Below are 23,903 nucleotides of genomic sequence, written 5' to 3' on the forward strand. Positions count from 1 at the left end.
GCAGTTCCAGGAAAATCACATGCTGCCTCTCTTTCGAACTTCCATGCCTGATGGTCCCTCTGCTGCAAACACTTTCCCTTTCTTCTTTCCATTTTCCCAGTCCTAACCTTCCTCGTGACGTCAGTTTTCTTGATTATATGCTTTCTGTCTAATCACACGAATAACATGAGCAATTCTATTTGTATGCGTGTGTTTGATTAATGTCACTCTGCCCTCACAAAACTCTAAGCTCTGTGAGCATAGAATCTGGGTGAAATTTTACTCAATCCACTCTTTCCAGAAGCTAACACAGTGCTGCGAGTATCTTAGTCACCCAGTAAATATTTGAAGAACAAATGAACAGAAATTTCACCAATTCCATTCTCTTCAGTTCTCTGAACTTAACAGCAATTTTAGGTTGGAAAATGACAGCTCATGAGAGCTAGAAAGGACCTTTCAGATGGAATATTTCATGACAACATATTTGGAAAAGGCAAAATGAATGCCCTGACTGCAGGTGATAAGTGAAAATTTTTCACCACTGCCTTCCCTCCTAAGTCCAAACTTGCCACTTGGAATCCATGCTGTGCACTCTTCTTTACCCCTTTTCTTTTGTTTCAGATGTTTTGACAAAATTAAAGGGCCGTTGTCAACCAGGACAAAAACAGTTGGGATCTGAATGCATTTGCATGTCTCCAGAAGAAGACTGTAGGTGAGAGATACTCTATGGACTGTATTTGGAAAATGGGAAAACCAGTCTAGTGTAACCAGCTTGATAGAGGAGCTGAGCTTCTTGAAGCACAAACACGAAACATATTAATTTTTCACATAACTGATACCCCCTGTGCTGTGTTGATTTCTTCCCCACGGGGTAGCAAGCTTTCTTAATTATCTCTCAGCCCCCATTCCCTAAGTTTGCATGGCATTTGTTTATTAAGACACTTTCAGTTTTGTTTATGAAGACTTATTCCTGTCCTTAATGGGTTTCAGACTCAATTATCTCAAAGCCTTCCTCTTCCCCCTATGCACAGGGCAAGGTTATGACTCCAAAAGCTTAGAATAGAGACAGTGGTATGAGCACAGACTTCACACATATACACACCCCTTTGTCAGTGTATTTTTTCCTGCTGGGGTAGAGAGAATGATGCAGGAAAATGATACATCCCCCCTGTGACTGCCATGACTAGACAGCTATCTCCTTTTTGTTGTTATAACTGCCTTATCTTTTTTTTAAGTGATCTCTGCACCCAATGTGGGGCTCGAACTCACAACCCCGAAATCAAGAGTCACATGTTCTTCTGACTGAGCCAGCCAGGCGCCCCTAACTGCATTTTCTTTATGTGAACAAACTGAGGACAGTCAAGGGTGCTTCTTAATTTAAGGGCTACTTTCAGTTGAATTTAATTCAAAACAGTGTTAGCTGAAGATAAAATTTTATTTCTCTATCTCACAAAATAAATGCAGAGGTAGGCAATCTAGGGCTAGTATAGCGACTCTCTCATTGCAGGTAGGACTGAGGCTCATTCCTGCTCTTGTTCTACCGTCCTTAAAGTTATTTCTTGGTCCAAGATTGCTCTGCAGGAGCAAGAAGGGAGAAGACCAAAAATGGACATTTTCCCTCTTTTTAAGGCGAATTCTTGGAAGACCCATCACTCACTTCCATCTCATTAACGTTTGCTTATCCATAAGGCCACATGTACTTTCAAGGGAGGCTATGAAGTGCAGCTCTTTGGCTGGATGCATAGGCCCTATGAATAAAGTTAGAGTCGTATGACTGAGGAGGAGAAAGACTGAACATTGGGAGAGGAAGACAACAGACTGTGCCCAGTTGTTGTCCTTCACTTTTAACACTAAGTAGCTCTCATGTTCCTCTGTGCTGCAGGTGGACAAACACTTATAAGGACTTCTTATTTATTTAGGAAAACTCTAGGGTATTTTTCTGTATAATTCCACAAATATAATTCAGCATAAAGGTGGTCCTCTCTACACCCCTCAGTCCCAGAAGTGGTCCACCGTGAAGCTTCTTGCTGCTGGAGTCTCCTCATCCAACAGATGGCCCTCTGGGGAATACGTGCAACACTCCTAGTGCCCATTTAACGCAGAGGGAACTTCCGTCTTTATCTTTTTTTTTTTTTTTTAAGATTTTATTTATTTATTTGCGAAAGAGAGAATGAGAGACACAGAGCACGAGAGGGAAGAGGGAGAAGCAGACTCCCTGCCGAGCAGGGAGCCCGATGCGGGACTCGATCCCGGGACTCCAGGATCATGACCCGAGCCGAAGGCAGTCGCTCAACCAACTGAGCCACCCAGGCGCCCCCGTCTTTATCTTTGCAATACCAAGTTTTGAGAATGCAGACTGTCCTCTGGAACTGAGTTTCAGCTCTTCCCTACCTCTCTAGCCTCTTTCTGTAGTCCTCAGTTCTCCTTTACACAGCAATGAAGGTGTTTGTGAGAAGCATCTGGCCCCACAGCTTAAGTTCTCTGCACATAGAGAGAGACCTTTACTTCCTGGAGATAAATTTACACACTGATGCCCTGATTGTGAACTCTAAAACTGACATCTGAGAAGAAACTCAAATTTAGAATAATCAAGGACCTTTTATCCTCTCAGCAAAAGAAGGACTGTGGCCGCTGGTTACCTCTTGGGAGCAGGACCCATCATCTACTTAGGGAGATTAAGCAAGTTACCCAGGGAATGACATAAAAGCTCATGCATGCAGTCGATCACAGTACATTTGCAAAGCTATGTAATGATATAAGACTCTAGTGTTGCAATTACTGAGTATTATAGAGTTCTGAGGCAGTCCAGACTACACAGACCAGTTTGACCAGGGTTAGCTTCAAAGTGTAGCCGGGAATTGAACTGGACACACATAGGCAGAGAAGAAAGACAATGCAAAGATGATTGAGTAGAGCATGGGATGCCAGCAAAGGAGAAGTAATCTTATAATTTTTAAAAATGATCAATACAATTGTCGGGTGATAGAGATTAGGAAGGAAAGAGAAATAATTCTAGAAAGGAAAGTTAACTGGAGTCGAATTGTGGAGGATCTTGATTACCAGAATTTTAGAATTCAGACTTTGATTCGAAGACAATTGGGAGTAACACCAAGATTAAGATGAAATTTTAGAAAGATGAATCGCAGAGCATGTAAAATGAGATGAAGAACCGAAAGAAGAGAAGCTGGGGGCAGGGGGGAGGGGGGAAGAAAACTGAGTGGTAAGTTTACATATTCTATTGACTGCCTGCCATCTCTTTTTTTCTAGTCTTCATGTATAAATGTTTGCTTTTCTCCCTTGGGCAGCCATTATTCAGAAGATCTCTGTGTGTTTGATACAGACACCAGCCATTACTTTACTTCATCTGCTTGTAAGTTTTTGGCAGAGAAATGTTTAAATAATCAGCAACTCCATTTTCTACATATTGGCTCCTGCCAAGATGGTCCACAGCTAGAATGGGGTCTTGAAAGGAGGAAACTTTCATCCAATAGCACAAAGAAAGAATCCTGTGGCTATGACACCTGCTATGACTGGGAAAAATGTTCAGGTAAGCTCCAGTGGTGACCACATACTAGAAATGCTCACACATAACCTTCATCGCAACTAGTTCATCTTATTTGCATTTATACTCTTTCTCAAAACAAAACAAAAACCTTTTCTTAATCAAAAATAATTCCTTTACATTGTAAAAAATTTTATTAATTTATTTAAATAGAAAGAAAAAAAAACCATAACCCACCCACTGTTAGAAATAACTACTTTCATAATTTTAGGGTGAATCTTCCTAATTATTTTTCAATGCATATACAATCAGTACTAGCCTTAGACTCCAGTAGAAAATCATCTGTCCCAGTCTCGTGCTTCAGGCACCATTCCCCACCCCCAGCTTTGGAGGGCCTTCATCAGAATTGTCTAAGTTTTCCTCTGGCATTTGGGACTGGCTAGGACAATGTAGCTAGAGTGCCCTGAGCCTAGATTGAATTCCTCATGGATACTAATTGCCAGAAGCATTTTCTTCAAAGTTTTTTAAGTCCTCTTGCAGTGCCTGGGACTAGCCAAGGCTGGCAGTGTTAATCAGGTAGGATACTCTGAGCCCAGACTGGGGTTTCTCATGGGCTCAGGCACTGTTTCTCCTTTGCAGAACATTCTCTGACCTTCTACTCCTTCTCTCTCACCATGCATGGGGTCAACCAACTGCTCCAAAGAGCTCCCGGTCTCATGCCTGTAGAGTCATCCATGGCTCAGAGCTAGAGCCTCATTTCCAGAAAGCAGCCTGGTGAGCGACCAGCCAGCAGGGTATTCTTTGCCAAGATTGCCTGAGATTGGACTGCTAGTATGGTGCTGACACTAATTCAGAGTGACTGTAATTGTCTATATAGAGAGTCATCTCATTAAAAAAAAAATTCCCAAGGTCTTATATATCTCCGGGGTGGCCCTGATTATATTACAGTTTTTTTTTTTAAAAAGTATCATCCTTTACATCTTATTTTACATATTGCTGTTTTCACTTAATATATCGTGAAACTATTTTCATGTCATTATATATTACTCTGCTACATAATTTTCAATGTCTGCCAAAGCCTATTGAACATTCTGTAATTTATTTCACTAATCTTCTGTTAAGTGTTTAGATTTTTCCCAATATTTTGCTATTACAAACAGTGCTGTAATAGACAAATCTATCACACATAAATCTTTAAGATTATTTCCTTAGGACATACCTTAGAAAATGAAATTTCTAGGTAAATATTATTTCCAAATATAAAGTCTTTGTTGGTACTGTGTATCAACTTGCTTTCCGGAAATGTTTTTGCCATATTATATTTCCTATCTACAGTGTATAATTAAGACTGCCTTCCATACTTTCACCAATGCTTGGAGTTATTACTCCTTTATTTCTCTGTCAATTTGATAGTCAGGAATTGGCATTACATTTCTATTTTCTGTAAGTTGCCCAATTCTGATCAGTATCAAATCATCTTATAGCTAAACTCTACTACTCATTTTTCTTTGCCAGACCAACACCACTGCCCAACTGACATGTCTCTTAGAAATAATATTTGTGGTAGAAAAGAGCTGAAAGTATTATGGAATATCATTTTGTATTTAAAATATAAACTTTTTCTTTGAAAATTGTAGTGTAGGAACATTATTGTCAAAAATGCACACAGAAGATAAAAGGAAACAGAATGAAATGGTCCTTGTCTGTGCTAGAATAGGTAGATCAGGTATTTGGAGATGTATGTAGTGTTAGTTTCCATCCTTCCATATTTATCATGGAGAAAAGATCTTCATGGAACCTTCTATAGCAAAGAATTTTTTTTGCTCTTTTTCCACAGGTTATTCTTTTCAGATCTGAGTAGCAAATAATTTCTGGCTTACAATTTCATCAAAATCTGCCTTTACTATTAGCTCTTTGCTGTACATATATCTAAATCCTACAGTCTCCAGGAGTCTAAGTTTGTCTTAAAAAAGAACACTGAAAAGTTTGAATATTTAATCAATATTGCTCAAGTTAGCAGAATGTCTTGGGTAGTCAAACTAATACGTGAACATTTTGTAATAAGAGATTTAAGTCATTTAAAAGATTCTTTGATCCTGCACACAATCAGAATACTGAAAGCATTTTTCCCCCTAAAGGTATGGTCTGCCTGGGCCAGTCTTCTCTAATTGGTGAGCAAAAGTCAATATCACAGAGAAGTCTGTTCAGTAGCACAATAGAAGAGCATCAATGTACAAATCACAGCATTTATGAAGAAAGAGAAAGCTAAAAATGTATTTTGTACCCAACCCACTCATGGCAAGTTGGGATATTATTAATTTTGAGTTGAATTGAAGGTCACCTTGGTTAAACTGTGTTCTTGATTACATTGTGTACTTTGCTACTCTTTTCCTTCTCTATCTAAAATGAAATAAGAAAGAGTTTAAAATGGAACTTCAAAATAACATAAAGTTCACTTTTCAAAAGTTAGAACACGAGTGGCTTCTTTTTTTTTTTTTAAGATTTTACGTATTTATTTGACAGAGAGAGAGAGACAGTGAGAGAGGGAACACAAGCACGAACACGGATGGCTTCTTAAGGAGCCTATTTTTATGGACACTGAATGCTTTGCCTAAATTTCAAAACTATCCACCATCAACTAATAGAAGGGGGAAATTTATTCAGCACACATCCATTTAGTATCCAAGATGTGGAAGTCAATGTACAAGGTATGATGAAGATTCTGAAGATAAAGGAGCTTTGTACCTTCAAATTGTTCATAGTAACTGAAGGAGTAACTTTTCATGATAATTGCATGAATAACCTTAATACAAGCCAGTATGTAATAAGAACTGTGAGAGAGATAAAAATCTTCTGGCCTGGAAGGGTTTCATAAGGATGGTAGCATGAGAATTGAGTGCTGAAGGATGCATTAGTAGGGGTGGTGGGAAGGGCCTTTTGGTGCTGGTAGTCTAAAAATAATCTTGCTAAGAGCATTTAAGCCATAACCATCCTAAAAGAATGGTGACCATGCCTTTTCCAAAAGCTCAGGGAATGGACATCCTCTCCAGAGGTGGAACAATCTTTTGTCATTCACTAAACCCTATTGTTTACAACAATGAGCAAGACCTTCCACTACTAGCATCTTCTCTAGCTGTTGACAGAGGGCTTAACGAGGGAGTGCATGCTCTTTCATGAAATGTTTTCTACCAAAGACAGGAAGTCTACGTGCCAATGAGTATCTCCCCACTTCTTTTCCCTGTTTTCTCCCATTGGTTGAGACACATGGGGAAGAACTGATATCTGCCTAAAGAAGCTACTTCTTAATGACATCATTGCTGATTCTCAGTCTGACTCAGATATTTTGGCAACATGAATTATCCCAGATCTATCAGTACATTTCTTTTTGAATACTTACACCTATATCCCAAATTCAGAATTGAAATCAATTGATGAGGTGCGTGGGTGGCTCAGTCGGTTAAGCGACTGCCTTCGGCTCAGGTCATGATCCTGGAGTCCTGGGATCGAGTCCCGCATCGGGCTCCCTGCTCGGCGGGGTGTCTGCTTCTCCCTCTGACCCTCCCCGCTCTCATGCTCTCTCTTTCTCTCATTCTCTCTCTCTCAAATAATAAAATCTTTAAAAAAAAAAAAAGAAATCAATTGATGAAGCTGAATTAATTGAGCACCTCTTTAGGAGGTAAATGGGACATAGAGCTGAATGAGCTCTCAAACAAACCACTTATAACTGTCTTGAGAGAAAGACATATATGAAAAGCTAACTAACAAGAACGTATAAAACTGTCAGATGTAGTACTAACAAATTTACACTATTAAAGTTTAATTGAAACTTTAGTTAAAGTTTAGTTGGTATGAGGATAAGTGGCTATGAAGTGCTTCGTGGAGGACGTGAGACCTATGGAAACAAGACGTGTGGGGGAAAGTAGGAGGGAGCACATCAGCGCAGCAAAAGAAGAGGCCAGCATGGGTAAGAGGACAAAAGCTCGAACATCCTTGAGGTCTTGCTTGGGAAGCAGAGAGGGGCTTACTCTACCTGGAATGGAGAAAGCAGAAAAGACAATATGGCAAAGGGATTTTGAGGTCAAACTGTAGAGAACCTTGACCTTTGATTAAAATGTGTATGTGTATAAATGAGCCCATATCCCTTTACTCAAAATTTATTTAATATTCTTGGCTTTGGTAAGTTTATCTCAAGGAATCATTTTAAAATGATTTCATGAATTCAAGATTTATATGAATTATAAAGTGACTGGGTGGTTTTGAAACCAGGCCTCATAAAAGAGTCACCCACCCAGAAATATTCTAGAAAGAAATCAGTAACTGTGGTGTAGAGTTATGTTAAAGAATTAAGGCCTATGAGTCATTTATGATCTAAAACCTGCCTCTACCACTTACTAGTTGTGTAACCATGAGCTCATCACTAAAGCTCACTAATAAGCACATGTGTAGAATGAGCATGATAACATAGAGTTCGTATGTTTGTTGTGAGGATTAAATGAAATAAAGCACGTAAAGCACTTGGCTTATTATGTGGCTTCATAGCACCTTCTCAAAAGAAGGTAACTAAATGTTCTCGGGTGGTGCCAATGAGAAATAACAGCAAGAACAGACAGAAGACATTGCAGAAACGGATTGACGGGATGTAGTGACTGATTGGCTGTGGGCAGTAAGAGGGAGGTGTCAGAGACAGCCCAACTGCTGAATCTTACTGGCTTACCCGTGCATTCTAGTATCTTCCATCCAGATGACTCCACTCGACCACAGTTGGATCTTTTGGGTCATTGCCTTTTTTCCAGCTTTCTAATACATTGCCACCAAAGTTCCTGCTGCTCTGGGGACAAACTAGGTAAAATCAAACCCCGAGGTACTGTGGTGAGTTACACTGCCTCCCTCTCGTTTCAGCCTCTGTTTCCAAATGTGTCTGCCTGTTGCCTCCCCAGTGCTCCAAGGGTGGAAGCCAACTCTACTGCGTCAAGATGGGATCGAGTAAGAAAACAGTGAACATCTGTGAAGTAGGAGCTATACGATGTGCCAACAAGAAAGTGGAAATACTGTATCCTGGGAGGTGTTCAGCCTAAAACAATTACTGATAAACAGATTTACTGTTTATACAGTACATAAACAATATACATATTATTACATAGTACATAGTACATAAACAATATACATATATACAGTACATAAACAATATACATATGTATACATATACAAAAATAATTCCTACAAAAGGGCCATCCTCCTATAAACAGCAGACTGGTGTGCCCAGAGGTTAGACATAAATTCTTTTGTGTTACTTTCATGTAATTTTTCACTCTGCCTCTCCTGCCTTAGCTTTTCCTATCCAGTTCCAACCCATGATATTCTGTAGTGTACACCCAGGTAATAACTCTTTCACATCAATCCGGTAAATTCTTCTGTTCACATTGCTCTAAAATGATGGGACTTCTGAGGACCTTATGAAGCCTATAGTATTAAGCATTCTCACAAATAGAATTAAGAACAAAAATCATAATTGTCTTCAATTAATCAATAAACAGAAACCTACAACAACTTGTAAAACACATTCTTGAAATCCATCCTTTCTTCATGCACTCATTCAACAGATAATTCTGAATGTCTACAATGTGCCAAGTACTGTTTAAGATGCTGGGGAATTAGCAGTGAATAAAAAGACAAAATCCTTTGCCTTCATGAAGCCCACATCCACAGGGAGGAAGACATTTAAAAAATAAAATAAGCGTATAAAATATATAGTATGTTTGATGATAATTGCTATGGAGAAAATAAGGCAAGGAGAGCTGAGTCTCGTCATCTTATGCCAGGAATCCCTTCATAGTAATAATCATCACAGTACGGATGATTGGAAACAAGTAGAAATTGCCGCGCTTAAGGCAGTTACTAAACTTCTGGAGTTCCATACTCTTAGGAAAAGAGATTCTCCTTGCCTCAGCTAAAGCATATCCCAAAGCTTTTGAGCTGAAGTATGTGATGGATGGAAAGTAAAATCATCAGAAAATTGTGAAGGAATAATTTTTAAATTAAATTATGTCTTCTGTGTTAGGCCATACCAAGTAGACACTCGTTTCTTAGAGAGGCTAGGGTGTCATTTTATCGGTGAAGAGGAGCGTCTCTGGAACAGCAGTTCTCAATACTGATGTACATCAGACTCACCTGGACTGCTTGCTAATTAATACACATGTCTGCAAGCCGCCCCCAGTTTCTGGTTCAGTAGGTCTGGGGTGGGGCCTGAGAATTTCTAACAACTTTCCAGGTAGTACTGATCATCAGGAGTGTCACATTTTGAAAAGAGTTTAGAAATGGAGTCATCCAATAGCTCATTCTGTTTGATTCACTAACTGATCTCAAAACCTTAGCCAGCCAATCTCCAGGCCTGTGAGTGGAAGGAGATTTCCTTCCTCTAAAACTCAATGGGATCCCACCTAGTGGAAGGGGGCCATGAGGCACAGCCACCTGCAGCATACTCATCAGATGTGGACACATTAAATGTCACTCCTCCTCCATCTCATTCATCATAACATGTTAGCAAAATCTAAAACATCTTGCAATATCAAAGGAGAAGTAAGAGGAAGGAAAAAAAAAACCTAGGAACAGAAACATTTTCCTGGTGTAACAGCAATTGAGTGGGAATTTTTATTTTCCCAGGAGTCAGTAACCCATCTTTTCCAGTCATGCCATCCCCTCCCATCTCACAAAAGTGGTGCCATCTTGTCAGCATCATGCCTTCAACACTCCCAGGACAAAGAGTGAGGGCAAAGAGGCATGGCCCCCTTCCACGAGGTGGGAATCCCATTGAGCTTTAGGGGAAGGAAGTCTTCCACTCACAGGCTTGGAGATTGGCTGGTTAAGGTTTTGAGATCAGTTAGTAATTCAAATATGAGGGCAAAGAGGCCTTCAATACTCCCATGTCCTCAAAAGGAATCAAGAACCTCTCCTCAGGACTAAGTTGGAGCTGCTCTCCCCAGATCTCATGCCTGCCCCCACATCTTTCTGGGGGGCCAGGGGAAGAGGGAGGGAGGCCATGGGAATCCACAGCCAAGTGAATACAGTGTTCATAGAGAGAGTCCTATTCTCCACCTAAGTCCTTTTCCTCCCCTCAGTGAGAAGGAGGAGGGTGCAGAAAGTATCCATCAAAGCCAGGCAACTGAAGCCCCGAGAGAATCTTCTGTAGGGTGTGGGGCACCAGCAGCAAGGATACAGGTGCTGCCCCCGGCTGGCTGGTGGGATGCTTGTGCAGTCTCTGAGCTGACGCCTGTGAGCAGGTTGCAGGAGGAGTCTCTGGGAGGTGTGGATCCTGATGAGGGTGGGTGTGGAGGGTTCTCCCTTCCTGAGCATGAGACCACTTCCTGCCCAGGGGGTACTGAAGGCAGGATGTTGTTGACAGCGGCCTCGCCATTTTCACAGAGCGGCCCTCACCACTTTCACAGAGGACAGGACTAGGTCTCTCCATCGGAGTCCCAAGATATAGAGAGTGGAGGATGTTGGTAGTTCTCGTGGATCATCGGGAAGGACACAGAGAAGAGGAAAGACAGTCACTCTGAGGCCATCCTGCATCTTGGACACGATTCTATGGAAGGCACCAAAAGGAGACACAGTGGACTCTAGCTCATGGGAAGTTCTAGGGACCTGAGCGGGTAGGAGTAAAGCAAAACACCAAACGAAGGAAACATAGAGGTCGCCTTAACACAGAACCAGATTTAGAAAGAACGAGTCAAAGGTGACACCCCATCATTGACTGTTATAGCAAACAACACTTGCCATTTATCCCAGTCCACTTCCTTGCTTCCAGCACCAGAGACCCAGCCCCAGCAAATGGAGGGCATGTCCTAGAATGACACCTGCCTCTCCCCATCACTTCTAGGAGGGGTTGGAAAGGTGCCAGAGCAACCCGCCTGCCTTCCCCACCCCAAGCCCTCTGACGCGTGAGCCTGGCTGACTGGAGACAGGGAAGGAGGTGAGATGTCAATTGGATAAGAGATTGGAGACTTAAACTGGACTAACTTTTAAAAATAGAAACTGACCAGAAATCTATGTGATCTTTCCCAGATTTAATTAAGGCAAGAGAAAAAGAAAAATGGAATTTGGCAGAGCAAAGTGAAACCTAAGAGTATTAGTCTGCTAGGGCTGCCGTAACAAAGTACCACAAACTGGGTGACATAAAACAAGAGAAATTAGTTGTCTCATAGTTCCGGAGGCCAGAAATCTGAAATCACTGTGTCAGTAGGGCCATGTTCCCTCTGAAACCTAGAGGAAAGAATTCTTCCTTGCCTCTTCTGGCCGTTGGTGTTTGCCAGAAATTCTTGGTGTTCCTTGGCTTGAAGGCACATCACTCCAGTTTCTGTCTCCATCAGGACAAGGCTGTCTTCATTGTCTTCCTTCTGTGCATTTCCATCTGCCCAAATTTATATTGTCTTCTGAGGACAGCAATCATGCTGGGTGAAGCCCACTCTTAACAATCTCATCTTCACTGGATTACATCTGCAAAGACCATATTTCTCTAAATATGGTCACATTCGCAGCTACCAGAGGTTCAGATTTCAACATATCTTTTTTTTTTTTTTTTGCAGATACAATTCAAACCATAGCACTGTGACAGTGGGGGGGGGGAATGTTTCCTGTTTACACCCCATAATATAATCAAAGGTTTGTTCCAGCTATTATATCCATATTGCTTGATTAAAATCAGTCATGTTTGCTTTGAAGTATGTTACTTTTACTTGTAACAATCTTCCCTTTAATGGTGATTAGTTGATCTTTTTACCACTTTAGTTACCTTTGTTTCAAAGGATTTTTTTTGAGTGCACAAAAGTTTGCATTAGGCTAATTTGCATACCATTTACCAGTTGAATTTTTCACACTCTGATACTAATATTAATATAGCAATTTAGTACAATGTTAAGAGCTGGAGATTAAATTGTCATCATGAAGCAGAGAGCAAAACTGAAACATATTAAATACCTGGAATTTGGACCTAGAATCTCCAACACTGTCCTAGAAGATTAAATAAATTCCTGATCAAAGGTAAAAGCTTATCCTCTTAGACTATTGGAGATGAATACTAAGCATTCATGCTTGTAGCTTCCATAACTGGAAACCTAACTGGGTCCTTTTTTTATAAATTTGAATTTTAATTTTTGTTGATTCTGTAAGAAATTGACAAAATAAATAAAACCCCAGTTTAAAGAACTTTATAAATTGACATGCTATATCTCTCAGATGTCCTGGAAGCAGAATTCTAAGACTGTGATTTTAAAACTCCAGTCCTCTGGTGGGGTGACATTCAAGCTTAACTAAAGATTTCCTCTTTTGACAGTCTTCAGTAAAGTTCACTAAATTTGAGAATATATTACTATTTTTCCTCTTTTTTACAAAAGCCTCCGGCAATGGGCATTCCTTTAGTTTTAAAGACTGAGCTCTTCTGTTCTTTCCAGAAGAGCACCCACAAGCTAGACCTAATCCATAGCCCTTGCTAAATTCTAATTCTGAGTCACAAGCATCTGATGGATCATGATGTCTCTGGTTGGTGTTGGGCACCAAATATCCTGAAGCTTGATTAATTGGGTTCCAAATGGCTGGCTGTCTCTAAGGTCACCTTCATTCTTTTGGAATCCATTGTGTATGGAATCAATGAGGCATCAAGCTTCTAACCAAACAAATGGCCTGCAAAATTATAGTTGTTACCATGTCATTTTATGAAAGTGAGACAGGCCGCTGTTACCCTATTTGTCTTCTTGGCAGGTTATAGAACACAGCTTCAGTTCCCTGTGTCAAATGTCAGCGCAGGTATGTGTCACCAGTCAAGGGACTCCAACGGACAGATGGTCGTGCTCACAAACATTTATATAGAAAGATGTTCATAACAACATTATTTATAATAGCAAAAAATGACAGCACCTAAATGTCTAATAATAAATTATGGCCCCTCCAGAGGTTGGAACAGCCTGAGACCACAGACAAGTATCTTTTGAGAAAGATTTTAAACGACATACTGAAAAGTGAAAAACAGGGCTACAATACTACATATGATTCCAGCTATGTAAATTGTGTGTGTATAAATGTCTTTAAAAACAGTGATTGGGAAAACCTCTAGAATATGGAGTTATTTTTATTTTCGTATTTATATTTTTCTGCATTTTCTAGATCTTCTACAACCAGCCTGCATTTTCTTTTATGAAAGTCATTCTAAAAATTTTCTCTTCTACTTAGGTGAAAAGAGTTAATTCTGTTTGTATAGACATACTGGTGGCAAATGGGCTTTGGAGTTCGAGGCAGCGCCACGCGTCTGGACTTGCCCACCAGAAGCCGGTGCTGGCTTTCAACTAGACATGTGAGCGTCACATGCATTCATTCACTCACAAACATTTTCTACTCCTGAGACTTAGGTCAGCAATCATGCAGAGATTTTGGGAGGTACTTACAGTAGACTGGGAAGATTTTAAAGGTATACTTACACCAGTATTATACAAAATAGAAAGCAATGAGCTAGTACTAAAAAGTTACAGATACAGATAACATCTTTACAGAAGTAAAAAAAACTGGAAAGTTAATAAAATAAAGTCAGGCCTAACTTTTCAAAGTCTGATAACAGTTGGAGACACCGAGTAGCGACTTGAACTTGAACAAACCTGTGAGACTCAGTATCTTCATGTGAAAATGGGGACAATACCAGACAACTCCCTGTAGTTTACACACATACACACACACACACATAAAACAACTATTAAAGAGTCTAGAATGAAATGTGTATTTAACTATTTGGGTGATATTATTATTATTATTATTATTATTATTATCATTAAACACCAATGGAGAAGAGTGGCTGGACTTCACCCTTTATTTCCTATCGTATGAGGCATTTCTTCTGTTGCCAATCTTGCCGTGAAGCCTGATTTATTAAGGAGCCACCGGCTTCCTTAGAGTGCTCAGAAAAGAGAAATGGCTGGAGTATTCAGACTGCATATCGGACTAAGCTCATGATAGGTGCTTGTTCACTGTGCTCATGCAGGCATGACTATGATAATCAACATCAGCGATAAAGGTTTTGGTTCTCTTTAGAATGAATCATACTTCATGCCAAATAAATGCAGATGGCCCGGTGTTTGCAGTTGAAAACCCAACAATCTATGATATCAAAGCGATGTGAACAGAAGACCCAGGAATAGAATGCGAAGAGGAAATTAGACTGGGTAGCTAGAAGTAGACTCCACAGATTACTCACTTGATCCACCGTCCTAGTATGCAGTGACATAGTAGAGATTTGGAAAACCTAAAAATGTTATCCTTAACAGGAGGGTAAATTCCCAAGACCAGAATTTGTTGTCTTTCATGAAGCCGTATTGGTAACAAAGCCAGGATATGGAGTACCACCCTAACTGAAGCATTTCCATTTTGTTTATAACTGAAAACTAATGGTTGCCTTGGGGCGTGTCTTCCCTTCTTGTGAAAGGCAGTGATACACACTGGTACATCTTTGCAGTTTTCAGAATTACTGCTCGCCAGTGTCGCAGACTCTCCATCTCCTAAGGACATGGTAGGATCCTACTACCTGATCCCCATGGGTTGGGGTGCTATATAATTGGAGCCATGTGTAGCTTCTGGACAAAACATGTAATTGCTGGTATTCCCCCCCCGCCCCCCGAGAGCTCCACTTTCCCTGTGGCACATTTGAAATGGCAGCTCCATCAGCCTGAGTGCTTGAGTCATTAACATGAGCAGCGTCTTCTATATTTCATCAAACTTCTATGGGTATGTGGCATGAGCAAAATATAAACTTACCTGAGATTGGAGACTGAGGGGTGTTTGTTACTTCATTACCTAGCTTACCTGTCTGATATTAACTGTAACAAATGACATGAGGACATTAGAAGCTGATCTCTTTCACCCTCTAAATTGCATTCCAGAACATTCAGTTTTCTATATGCCATAGAAGGCAAAGAGAAATCACTATGGTAATTAGTAGTAAATAGCTGGGCAAGTAGGGATTACTATGGCTTTGAACATAGCCTATTATTACTATTTTGCTTGGGGAAAAATACAGAAACAAACCAAAATTAGGAAAGGGGAGTGATGAGATTTAGTTCTTAAATACATTCTTAATTGCATCCATCATTTTATAGAGAAATTGATTAGTAGAAAAAGTTACAAAGAAAATCCATTCTTATATAGAGAGTTTACCTGCTAGGACTAAAAAGAAATATAAATGCAAAAATGATGAATACTCTTATAAGAAACTCCGTACTAAATTTAGGAAATTTTTTAGAATCTTAGAAATGGTAATTAGTTTTTTGAAACATTTACTATTTTAAAGAGCTATTCAAAGTTAATGAAATCTGCTTTATATTTCTTGATTACCAAATCATTCCTATTATATTTCACACCAATTGCTTATCAAAACTGCATGCTAAATAACCTCGAGCATTTACTAATGGTGCAGATATACAAAAATGGATCCTTCATTCCAATTTCCAATGCTTGGACATATCTTAAAATCTAACTGGTATATAGTAGCGGGTATTATTTATTGTCCCTCTCCCCACAAAAATCTACTCAGCCCCCTGCCAACAGCCAGTATTTCAGAAAAGGCTGGTTCTAGTCCTAACACCAGGCCCAAAGAGTATACCACACTTGGTGTAAGTCCATCACTGGGGCTCCCTTTCCCATCCTGTGCGGTTTAGACACGTGCAGGTGATGCAAGGCTGATGAAGGAGTGTCTTCCGCAGGGTTTCAGAGAAGAAATGGCCCACGCTTCAGGAGCTCACAGGAAGAAATGGTCTCTTCTGAAGGTTGCCATGTCAAAACATGATGCTTGGAACTACTATAGCCATCTTGGCACCATGAGTGGATTTTCATTTGTAGTCTCGGCCAACATATGGAAGAGGCGCCAGTAGAGACTTAGAAAGAACCATTTGTGGATCCTTTGTGAAATCATTGAGCCATTGAATTACCTAACTAGGGAGTGTCCATGCTTCTGGTCTTCTTGTTATAAAACAATAAGTTTTCTCTACTGTTTAAGCTGTTTTGTGACTTGAGTTGGGTTTTCTGCTACCTTCAGCCAAAGGTATCCTGATTCAGAAATTAATCATGTTCTTGAGGTTTGTACTTTAGTGATATTGATAGATTGGTAGCATAGGGTTTTATTTTAAAATGATTAAAACTTGTTTGTTTGTTTGTTTTAAAAAAAGAATGTATCCTCTCTTGCTTGAATATACTTAGTGTGCATCTAACAAAGGAAAGATGAACCTTCAGAAATGGAACCTAGTAAGGCAACAATTTAAGTTCATAATGAATCTCGTCGTTATTTCTTAAAAAGTCAAAATCACCTCTAAAGCTTCCCAAGTTAACAGTAATTAATTGTAGACCTATTGAGCACCTGATGTCATGTGTAATTCTCCGAGGGGAAAGGGAGACCTAAAGCTTATTAAGCCACTTGTAGGTGCCAGACTCATCAACCTATTTTTATTTAGTCTTCCCAGAAACTCTAAGAGACATAGGTGTTATTGGCCTCATTTAGAGATGAGGAAATTAAGGATCAGAGACCAGAGTTACTTGCCAAATTTCATACACCTTGTAAAAGGCAGACAGATGTCACACCTGGCCAGACTAACTTAAGAACCCAGGAGCAGGCTGAGCTGTATCGATGCTAAATTTGTTGATTTTCTAATTATACTCTGGTTATTGTGGAAATTATAAAGATGGCTGCATGTTATTTGACATTCTTCCCATTGAGATGTCGGTTCTAATTTCATACCCCTGAATTCTGGCAGGCTTCTGAATGCTTCCACTAATGAAGTAGAGCAAAAGGGACATTGTGTGCCTTCTGAGACTGCCCTAAAAGAAAGCTTGAAGCTTTTACTTGATTCACAAGAACAGTTTCTCTTAGTGCCCTGACCTGCCATTATAGAAGCTGATGACACTAAGGCCACTATCCTGTGAGGAAACCCATGACACGTGAAGAGTCCACGTAGAGGGACCCTGGGCAACAGTTACAACTGAGCCCAGATTTGATATATCCCAGTCCAGACACCAGACATGTGAATAAAGAATGTTGAGTCTTCCCACTTGAGGCTTCAGACAGCATAAAACAGAGGCAAGCCATCTCTGCTGTTCTCTCTCCAAATTCCTGACCCACAGAAGAAGCCATAAGCAATACACAATAGCGGTTATTTTATACCATGAAGTTGGGGCTGGTTTGTTATGCAGCGATAGACAACCAAAGTAGTTATGGGAGGGAATATCTCTGTTCTCAGGAAATACACATGGAAGCATAGAGGAATAAAGTAATGACACCTCCTTCAGATAGTGGAGACATTGTTGAAACAATAAGAGAAAAATAAAATAAAAAAATAAAAAAATAAAAAAAAATATGAAACAATAAGAGATTCCCTGGTAGTGATTCCCAAACCTGGGAATCATCAAAATCTTTTGGAGATCTTTTTTAAAATAATGATTCCCAGATATTGTAATAGGTACACTTGTGCTGAGCACAGGATGATGTATAGAGATGTTAAATCACTATGTCACACACCTGTAACTAATATAACTCTGTGTGTCATCTATACTCAAACTTTAAAACATTTAATAAAATAAAATATTAATTCCCAAGTCCCACACAGACCTACTAAACTAGAATCTCCAGAACTTAGATGATAGCACACACTCAATAAAAACCCAATCAGGTGAACGCTTTCCGAACGGAACTGAGGCAAGCAATTGAAATCAGGAATCGTAGTGCTCACTCTGAGTCCTTGAACACTGGCCCTAGTCTAGACCCTGTCCATCACCACTTTCCTTCTAGGGGCTTTAAAGCCTCCGTTCCATTCCCAGGCTCGTGCCCGTACAATCAGACCACACGGCCACCTGCACTTTTCCTGCACATTTGCTCCTTTAGACACGGTGCCCACATCCTCCAGCTTGGTCGACCGCACTTTAGCTGCAAGGTCAGGAATTGTGGAAATCCACAGCTACTGGTTAAGTGAAGTGTTTCCCTCCTATCCATTATACCGAGACTGTTAACTGCTCTTGAACAGTGAGAAACGGAGGAAAAATAAGAGAGAAAAACAAGAGTCCTGACAGACTGGCTTGAGAGAGAGAAGAATGTGCCACGTGAAAGGGTAGGCAGTGGATCCCAAGATCCCAGAGATGGTGCCATCGGCACCTGCACCAAAATCGCCTCACAGAGTGCCACGCTAAGTGTGAATTATTTACTGTGGTTTCCAAGAAGATGAGGAGCTGGCACCAGAGTGTAAGTCAACAAATTGCTTCCTTCATCCACAAAGTCTTGCTACAACAACAAAAAAAAAAAGTAGGCTAAACTAAGCAATGAAATTAGCGACAAAGTTCATACCAATTCTGTCATAGGCTCCTTGTCCCATGAAAACCAGCCAAAATCAGTTCCCAGAAGGCACTTTAAGTATTCCTGACCTGGGGTGCCTGTTTAAATAACAACAACAGCCGAGGTAATAATAATATATTTAACATTTACTAAGCATTTACTGTATGCTTAAGCTTCTTATCTAAAGGATATTATAAGCTTTACTAATTATGCCTACTAAAATTGATCGCAATATACATGAGGAAAGGAGCTATGTTAAAAATCTTAATATACCTCAAAATAATTGGCACAGAGCTATTTGCACAGCGAGTGATCAAAATATATTTAATTCTTTAAAATAAAAGCATAAGAGAGATAAAGAAAATATTGGATTAGAGGAATAAATTTGGGAGTCATCTACCAAGGACAAAAAAAACTGAGTAAATAATTTCCCTAAGAGAACAAAGCCCAATTTTCTTTTTTGAATTACTCATTCACTAATTCATTTCAGTACTTATTTATTTTTTCAATTGAGAGCTTACTAAAAGCATTATTAGGGACAAACATGATTTTGATTCTCATGGAGCATAGATTATTATGAAAGGGACAAAAGCTAAATTATGAATTACTAATAAATAAGTTATTACAGACCACGACGAGAACTGAGAAGCTGTAAGAAACCGAGGACACGTGAAGTCTTAGGGGGAAAGGAGCAGACAGTGTGAACACCCATGTAAAGAGGTGAGGTGAGAGTCTGGAGGTGAGTTGACAAAGAGTCTGGAGCTTCTCCAAAAAAGGAGGCTCATTTGACTTCTACTTTCAAGGAGGTTGGAGACCAAGACGCTGCTGAAAACCAAAAGAAAAACCGAACACATTTAAAAATCATATATTGAGGCATAAAAGGAACTGTAGAAATAACAAGGACGAAAGAGGATAATGTTGCAGAGAAGGAAATCTTACAGAGGTGAGCTAAGCTTCTGTCTCTGTTCCTGGGAGCACATGCTGATCTTGTATATCAGCTAGAGAGAGGCCAAGAGTCAAGGCTAGACACAGGCAGGGGCCACTGCTGCGGGAAAGAGAAACCCGTGGGATCTTTGGGTTGTGCAGGACGCTGGTGATAAAATTGGAGAAGTGAATGGCCTCAGGCACATGGCCACTTCCTCTCTCAAAGCACAGACTGGGATTGTGGTAGAAAATATGGAGAGAAGTAGCTAGATTCAAGGTAGAATCGTTAGGACTTGGAGGTAGAATCATTAGGACTTGCTGATAGTTTGAATGTAATTGATCAGAGAAAGACACCAAAGATGGTCCTCAGGTTCTGACTTGAGCAACATTGGGTAGAATGATAGCAGAATGGGTTAGGGAGTTGAGGGAAGTCTCAATGAAGTTAAGAGGCTTTCATGAGGTTACCAACTCATTAGTAGCAAAACAAGGACTAGAATCCAAGTCTCCTGATGCTCATCCAAGTCTCCTGATCCTCATTCCAGTACTCTCTACCATACTAAGTTAATTTTCCTTTAGGAATTCTTGTCAACAGTATTACAACTGTCTGCATCACACAGACATTACATAGACATATTTGTGTTTAGGAGTCCAATTTTCAGGAGCAGTCAAATACTAATTTTGAGGCTTTAAACATGGGCAGTGAATGCAAATGCCTTCAAAGCCAGGAAGCGAAAGGTGGGTGAAGCTCAAGCTTTATGATCACAGAGAATGGGAAGAAGGGCTCTTTTGATGCACTCACAGGGTTCATCACCCCTAAAGGTATTCAGAGTTGATTTTAAAAATATTTTTAATCGCTCACCTGCCAATTAGAACACATTTACATGCAGTGTACCAACTCCTGCTAATGAGATGCAAATATGTTTGCTAACACCCATTAAAAAGAAACAACAGGCCCCAAATAGAGTCATTTTTCTTTTGCTAATAACTTTCTCATCCTGTACCACTTCTGCCTATAAAAGCCTTCCATTTTGCACAACCTTTTTATTTGTCAGATGGGATGCTCCCTGATCCGTGAATCTTTGAATAAAGCCAGTTAGATCTTTAAATATACTTGTTGAAATTTTGTTCTTTAATATACCTTATTTGGCCTTTGAGCATAACCAAAAGAGAAGCCTGTTCAAGGACTCTACGGTTGTTCAGCCACTTAGTGGAAATGACATTCTAATCGTAAAAATATTTTTATGTGAAATAGAAGTCAAAATTTTATTCCACAAACAAGAAAAAAAAAAGGGGCTAAAAGAAGGCCATGCCTAGGGATTCCTGGGTGGCTCAGACGGTTGAGCTCCCGACTCTTGATTTCAGCGCAGTTCATGATCTCAGGGTTGTGATCTCAGGGTCATGAAATGGAACCCTGGGGCAGGCTCCGAGCTGGGCGTGGAGCCTGCTTGAGATTCTCTGTCTCCTTCTCTCCCTCTCCCTCTGCCCCTCCCTCACACTCATCTCCTCCCCCACTCACATGTGCACTCTCTTTAAAAAAAACAAAACAGGAAGGCCATGCCTAAACCAATGATGATAATGTACTGTGATCTGGAAATTATGGTTAATCCAACCTTTTACAACTAAAATCCAAATAAATTAATTGGATTATCTTGGCTGATACATTTATTGTTCCCTTGAGATACATGCCAGGAACCCTTAACCTCATCACCTAAGAAATAGACAACAGAAAGGAAGAAAAGGTTGATCACAAACTAGAAGCTGCCAGTGATGTATGAATATGTGGGTATTCAACAAAAAACCCATGGGAAAAAACTGTTGCATAGAAAGAACTATTTTGTATCTGTTTCCTGAAATTGCTTAATGCTTAAAGAAAATATTTATTCTGTTTACATTTCAGCTGGGAAGCCATTCAGCTTAAATGTTTCTTGCCAGTTTTGTAATTTATAAATGCATTAATATAGAATCAAATTTGGCAGGATATCAGTGTAGTGTGCTTTTGACAAAATGCCTGATGTCTTTTATACGCTTAATTTTTGAAAATGTATTCAATGAAAGGATAAAAATCCATCCATTATGTAACCCGCAAAACAAAATAGTTAAATAACAATGAAATATCTTGAAAGCATATGACCCACAGGACAATCATTATCAAGTTAACATCTCAGAATTTTTACTATCATTTTTGTATCTATGGTTTTCATAACACTTTATTTATTTATTTACTTTTGGCTCTCAAGGTATCTGTTGTGACTTAATTTATTTACTCCCCCACTTCTTTTTTTTTTTTTAAAGATTTTATTTTATTTGACAGAGAGATAGAGAGCACAAGTAAGCAGAGAGGCAGGCAGAGAGGGAGAAGCAGGCTCTCTGCCGAGCAGGGAGCCCGACGCGGGGCTCGATCCCAGGACCCAAGGATCATGACCTGAGCCGAAGGCAGCTGCTTAACCGACTGAGCCACCCAGGCGCCCCTCCCCCACTTCTTAATAAAAGTGGACGAATTTAGTTAATCTATTTCCCCCCATATTTTGTTATAAACAATAGCTTTAATGAGTTCACATGAATATGACTGTTTTTTTCCATCTGCTTACAAAAAAATGGACATCAAAAATATTGTGCATGTAGAATATCAATTACTGACTTTGCAACAGTTCATATGAAAAAATCTGAGGCTTTTAGGTGATGGCAAGCTTAATGTGAGCCAACACTGTAATCATTACTCCATTTCTGCAGTTACTAGTGTTACCATTGATAATAATAACACTTCATCCTAATCAAGGTAGTATTATAAGATTACCCATTAAATAAAAAACTTCATTATAAATGCATACCAGTGATAAACAAATTTTTGCATATATTTTTTAAAAGTTATATTTGTGCTTAAAGTGATCTTAAGCAGATATTCATGAACCAAAAAGAGAATTAAATTTGGGGTAGGACTGAAGACCTACTGAGCTTCAGGATAAAACCAGAACAAACATCTAGATCAGTTTCTAGGTGGCTGATTAGAAACTATAATGCCACATACAGTTTAGACAACTAGGGTCTAAATGAATACAGAGATGAGCAGAGATGTCTTGCCATGAGCAAAACCTTTTTTTTAAAAAGCTCATCCTAGGGGTACCTGGGTGGCTTAGTCGTTAAGCATCTGCCTTTGGCTCAGGTCATGATCCCAGGGTCCTGGGATCGAGGCCCGCATCAGGCTCCCTGCTCCGTGGGAAGCCTGTTTCTCCCTCTCCCACTCCCCCTGCTGTGTTTCCTCTCTCGCTGTCTCTCTCTCTGTCAAATAAGTAAATAAAATCTTAAAAAAAATATTCCATTGTGTATATATACCACATCTTCTTTATCCATTCATCTGTTGATGGACATCTTGGCTCTTTCCACAGTTTGGCTATTGTGGACATTGCTGCTATAAACATTGGGGTGCATGTACCCCTTTGGATCCCTACATTTGTATCTTTGGGGTAAATACCCAGTAGTGCAATTGCTGGATCTATGATAGCTCTATTTTCAACTGTTTGAGAAACCTCCATACTGTTTTCCAGAGTGGTTGCACCAGCTTGCATTCCCACCAACAGTGTAGGAGGGTTCCCCTTTCTCCACATCCCTGCCAACATCTGTCATTTCCTGACTTGTTAATTTTAGCCATTCTGACTGGTGTGAGGTGGTATCTCATTGAGGTTTTGATTTGGATTTCCCTGATGCTGAGTGATGTTGAGCACTTTTTCATGTGTCTGTTGGCCATTTGGATGTCTTCTTTGGAAAAATGTCTGTTCATGTCTTCTGCCCATTCCTTGATTGGATTATTTGTTCTTTGGGTGTTGAGTTTGATAAGTTCTTTATAGATTTTGGATACTAGCCCTTTATCTGATATGTCATTTGCAAATATTTTCTCCCATTCTGTCAGTTGTGCTATGGTGAGTGCTGTGAATTGTGCAAGACTGTTGAATCACAGATCTGTACTTCTGAAACAAATAATGCAATATATGTTAAGAAAAAAAAAAAAGAAGATAGCAGGAGGGGAAGAATGAAGGGGAGTAAGTCAGAGCGGGAGACGAACCAGGAGAGACAATGGACTCTGAAAAACAAACTGAGGGTTCTAGAGGGAAGGGGGGTGGGGGGATGGGTTAGCCTGGTGATGGGTATTAAAGAGGG

The 23,903-nt window shown here is 39.9% G+C and overlaps 1 protein-coding gene and 1 long non-coding RNA gene across 2 annotated transcripts in view; both read left to right on the forward strand.

Annotated features, from left to right (window-relative positions):
* The window catches only part of C6 (complement C6), a 59,666-nt gene extending 50,437 nt beyond the window's left edge, over positions 1-9,229 (forward strand). The window contains exons 16-18 of the mRNA XM_025866653.2: positions 601-691; positions 3,285-3,526; positions 8,381-9,229. Of these exons, the coding sequence (XP_025722438.1) occupies positions 601-691; positions 3,285-3,526; positions 8,381-8,556 (509 nt within the window). The 3' untranslated portion in view covers positions 8,557-9,229. The remainder of the gene's footprint in view (positions 1-600; positions 692-3,284; positions 3,527-8,380) is intronic.
* Positions 9,230-10,778: 1,549 nt separating this feature from the next.
* Positions 10,779-16,318, forward strand: LOC141372393 (uncharacterized). The gene is made up of 3 exons (XR_012377596.1): positions 10,779-11,450; positions 13,703-13,823; positions 16,216-16,318. It is a non-coding gene; the product is annotated as an uncharacterized lncRNA (long non-coding RNA).
* The last annotated feature ends 7,585 nt before the right edge of the window (positions 16,319-23,903 follow it).

This window comes from Callorhinus ursinus, unplaced genomic scaffold (genome assembly GCF_003265705.2).
Source record: "Callorhinus ursinus isolate GAN/ISIS: 27379988/994484 unplaced genomic scaffold, GSC_fseal_2.0 scaffold3, whole genome shotgun sequence".
NCBI classification, from domain to species: Eukaryota; Metazoa; Chordata; class Mammalia; order Carnivora; family Otariidae; genus Callorhinus; species Callorhinus ursinus.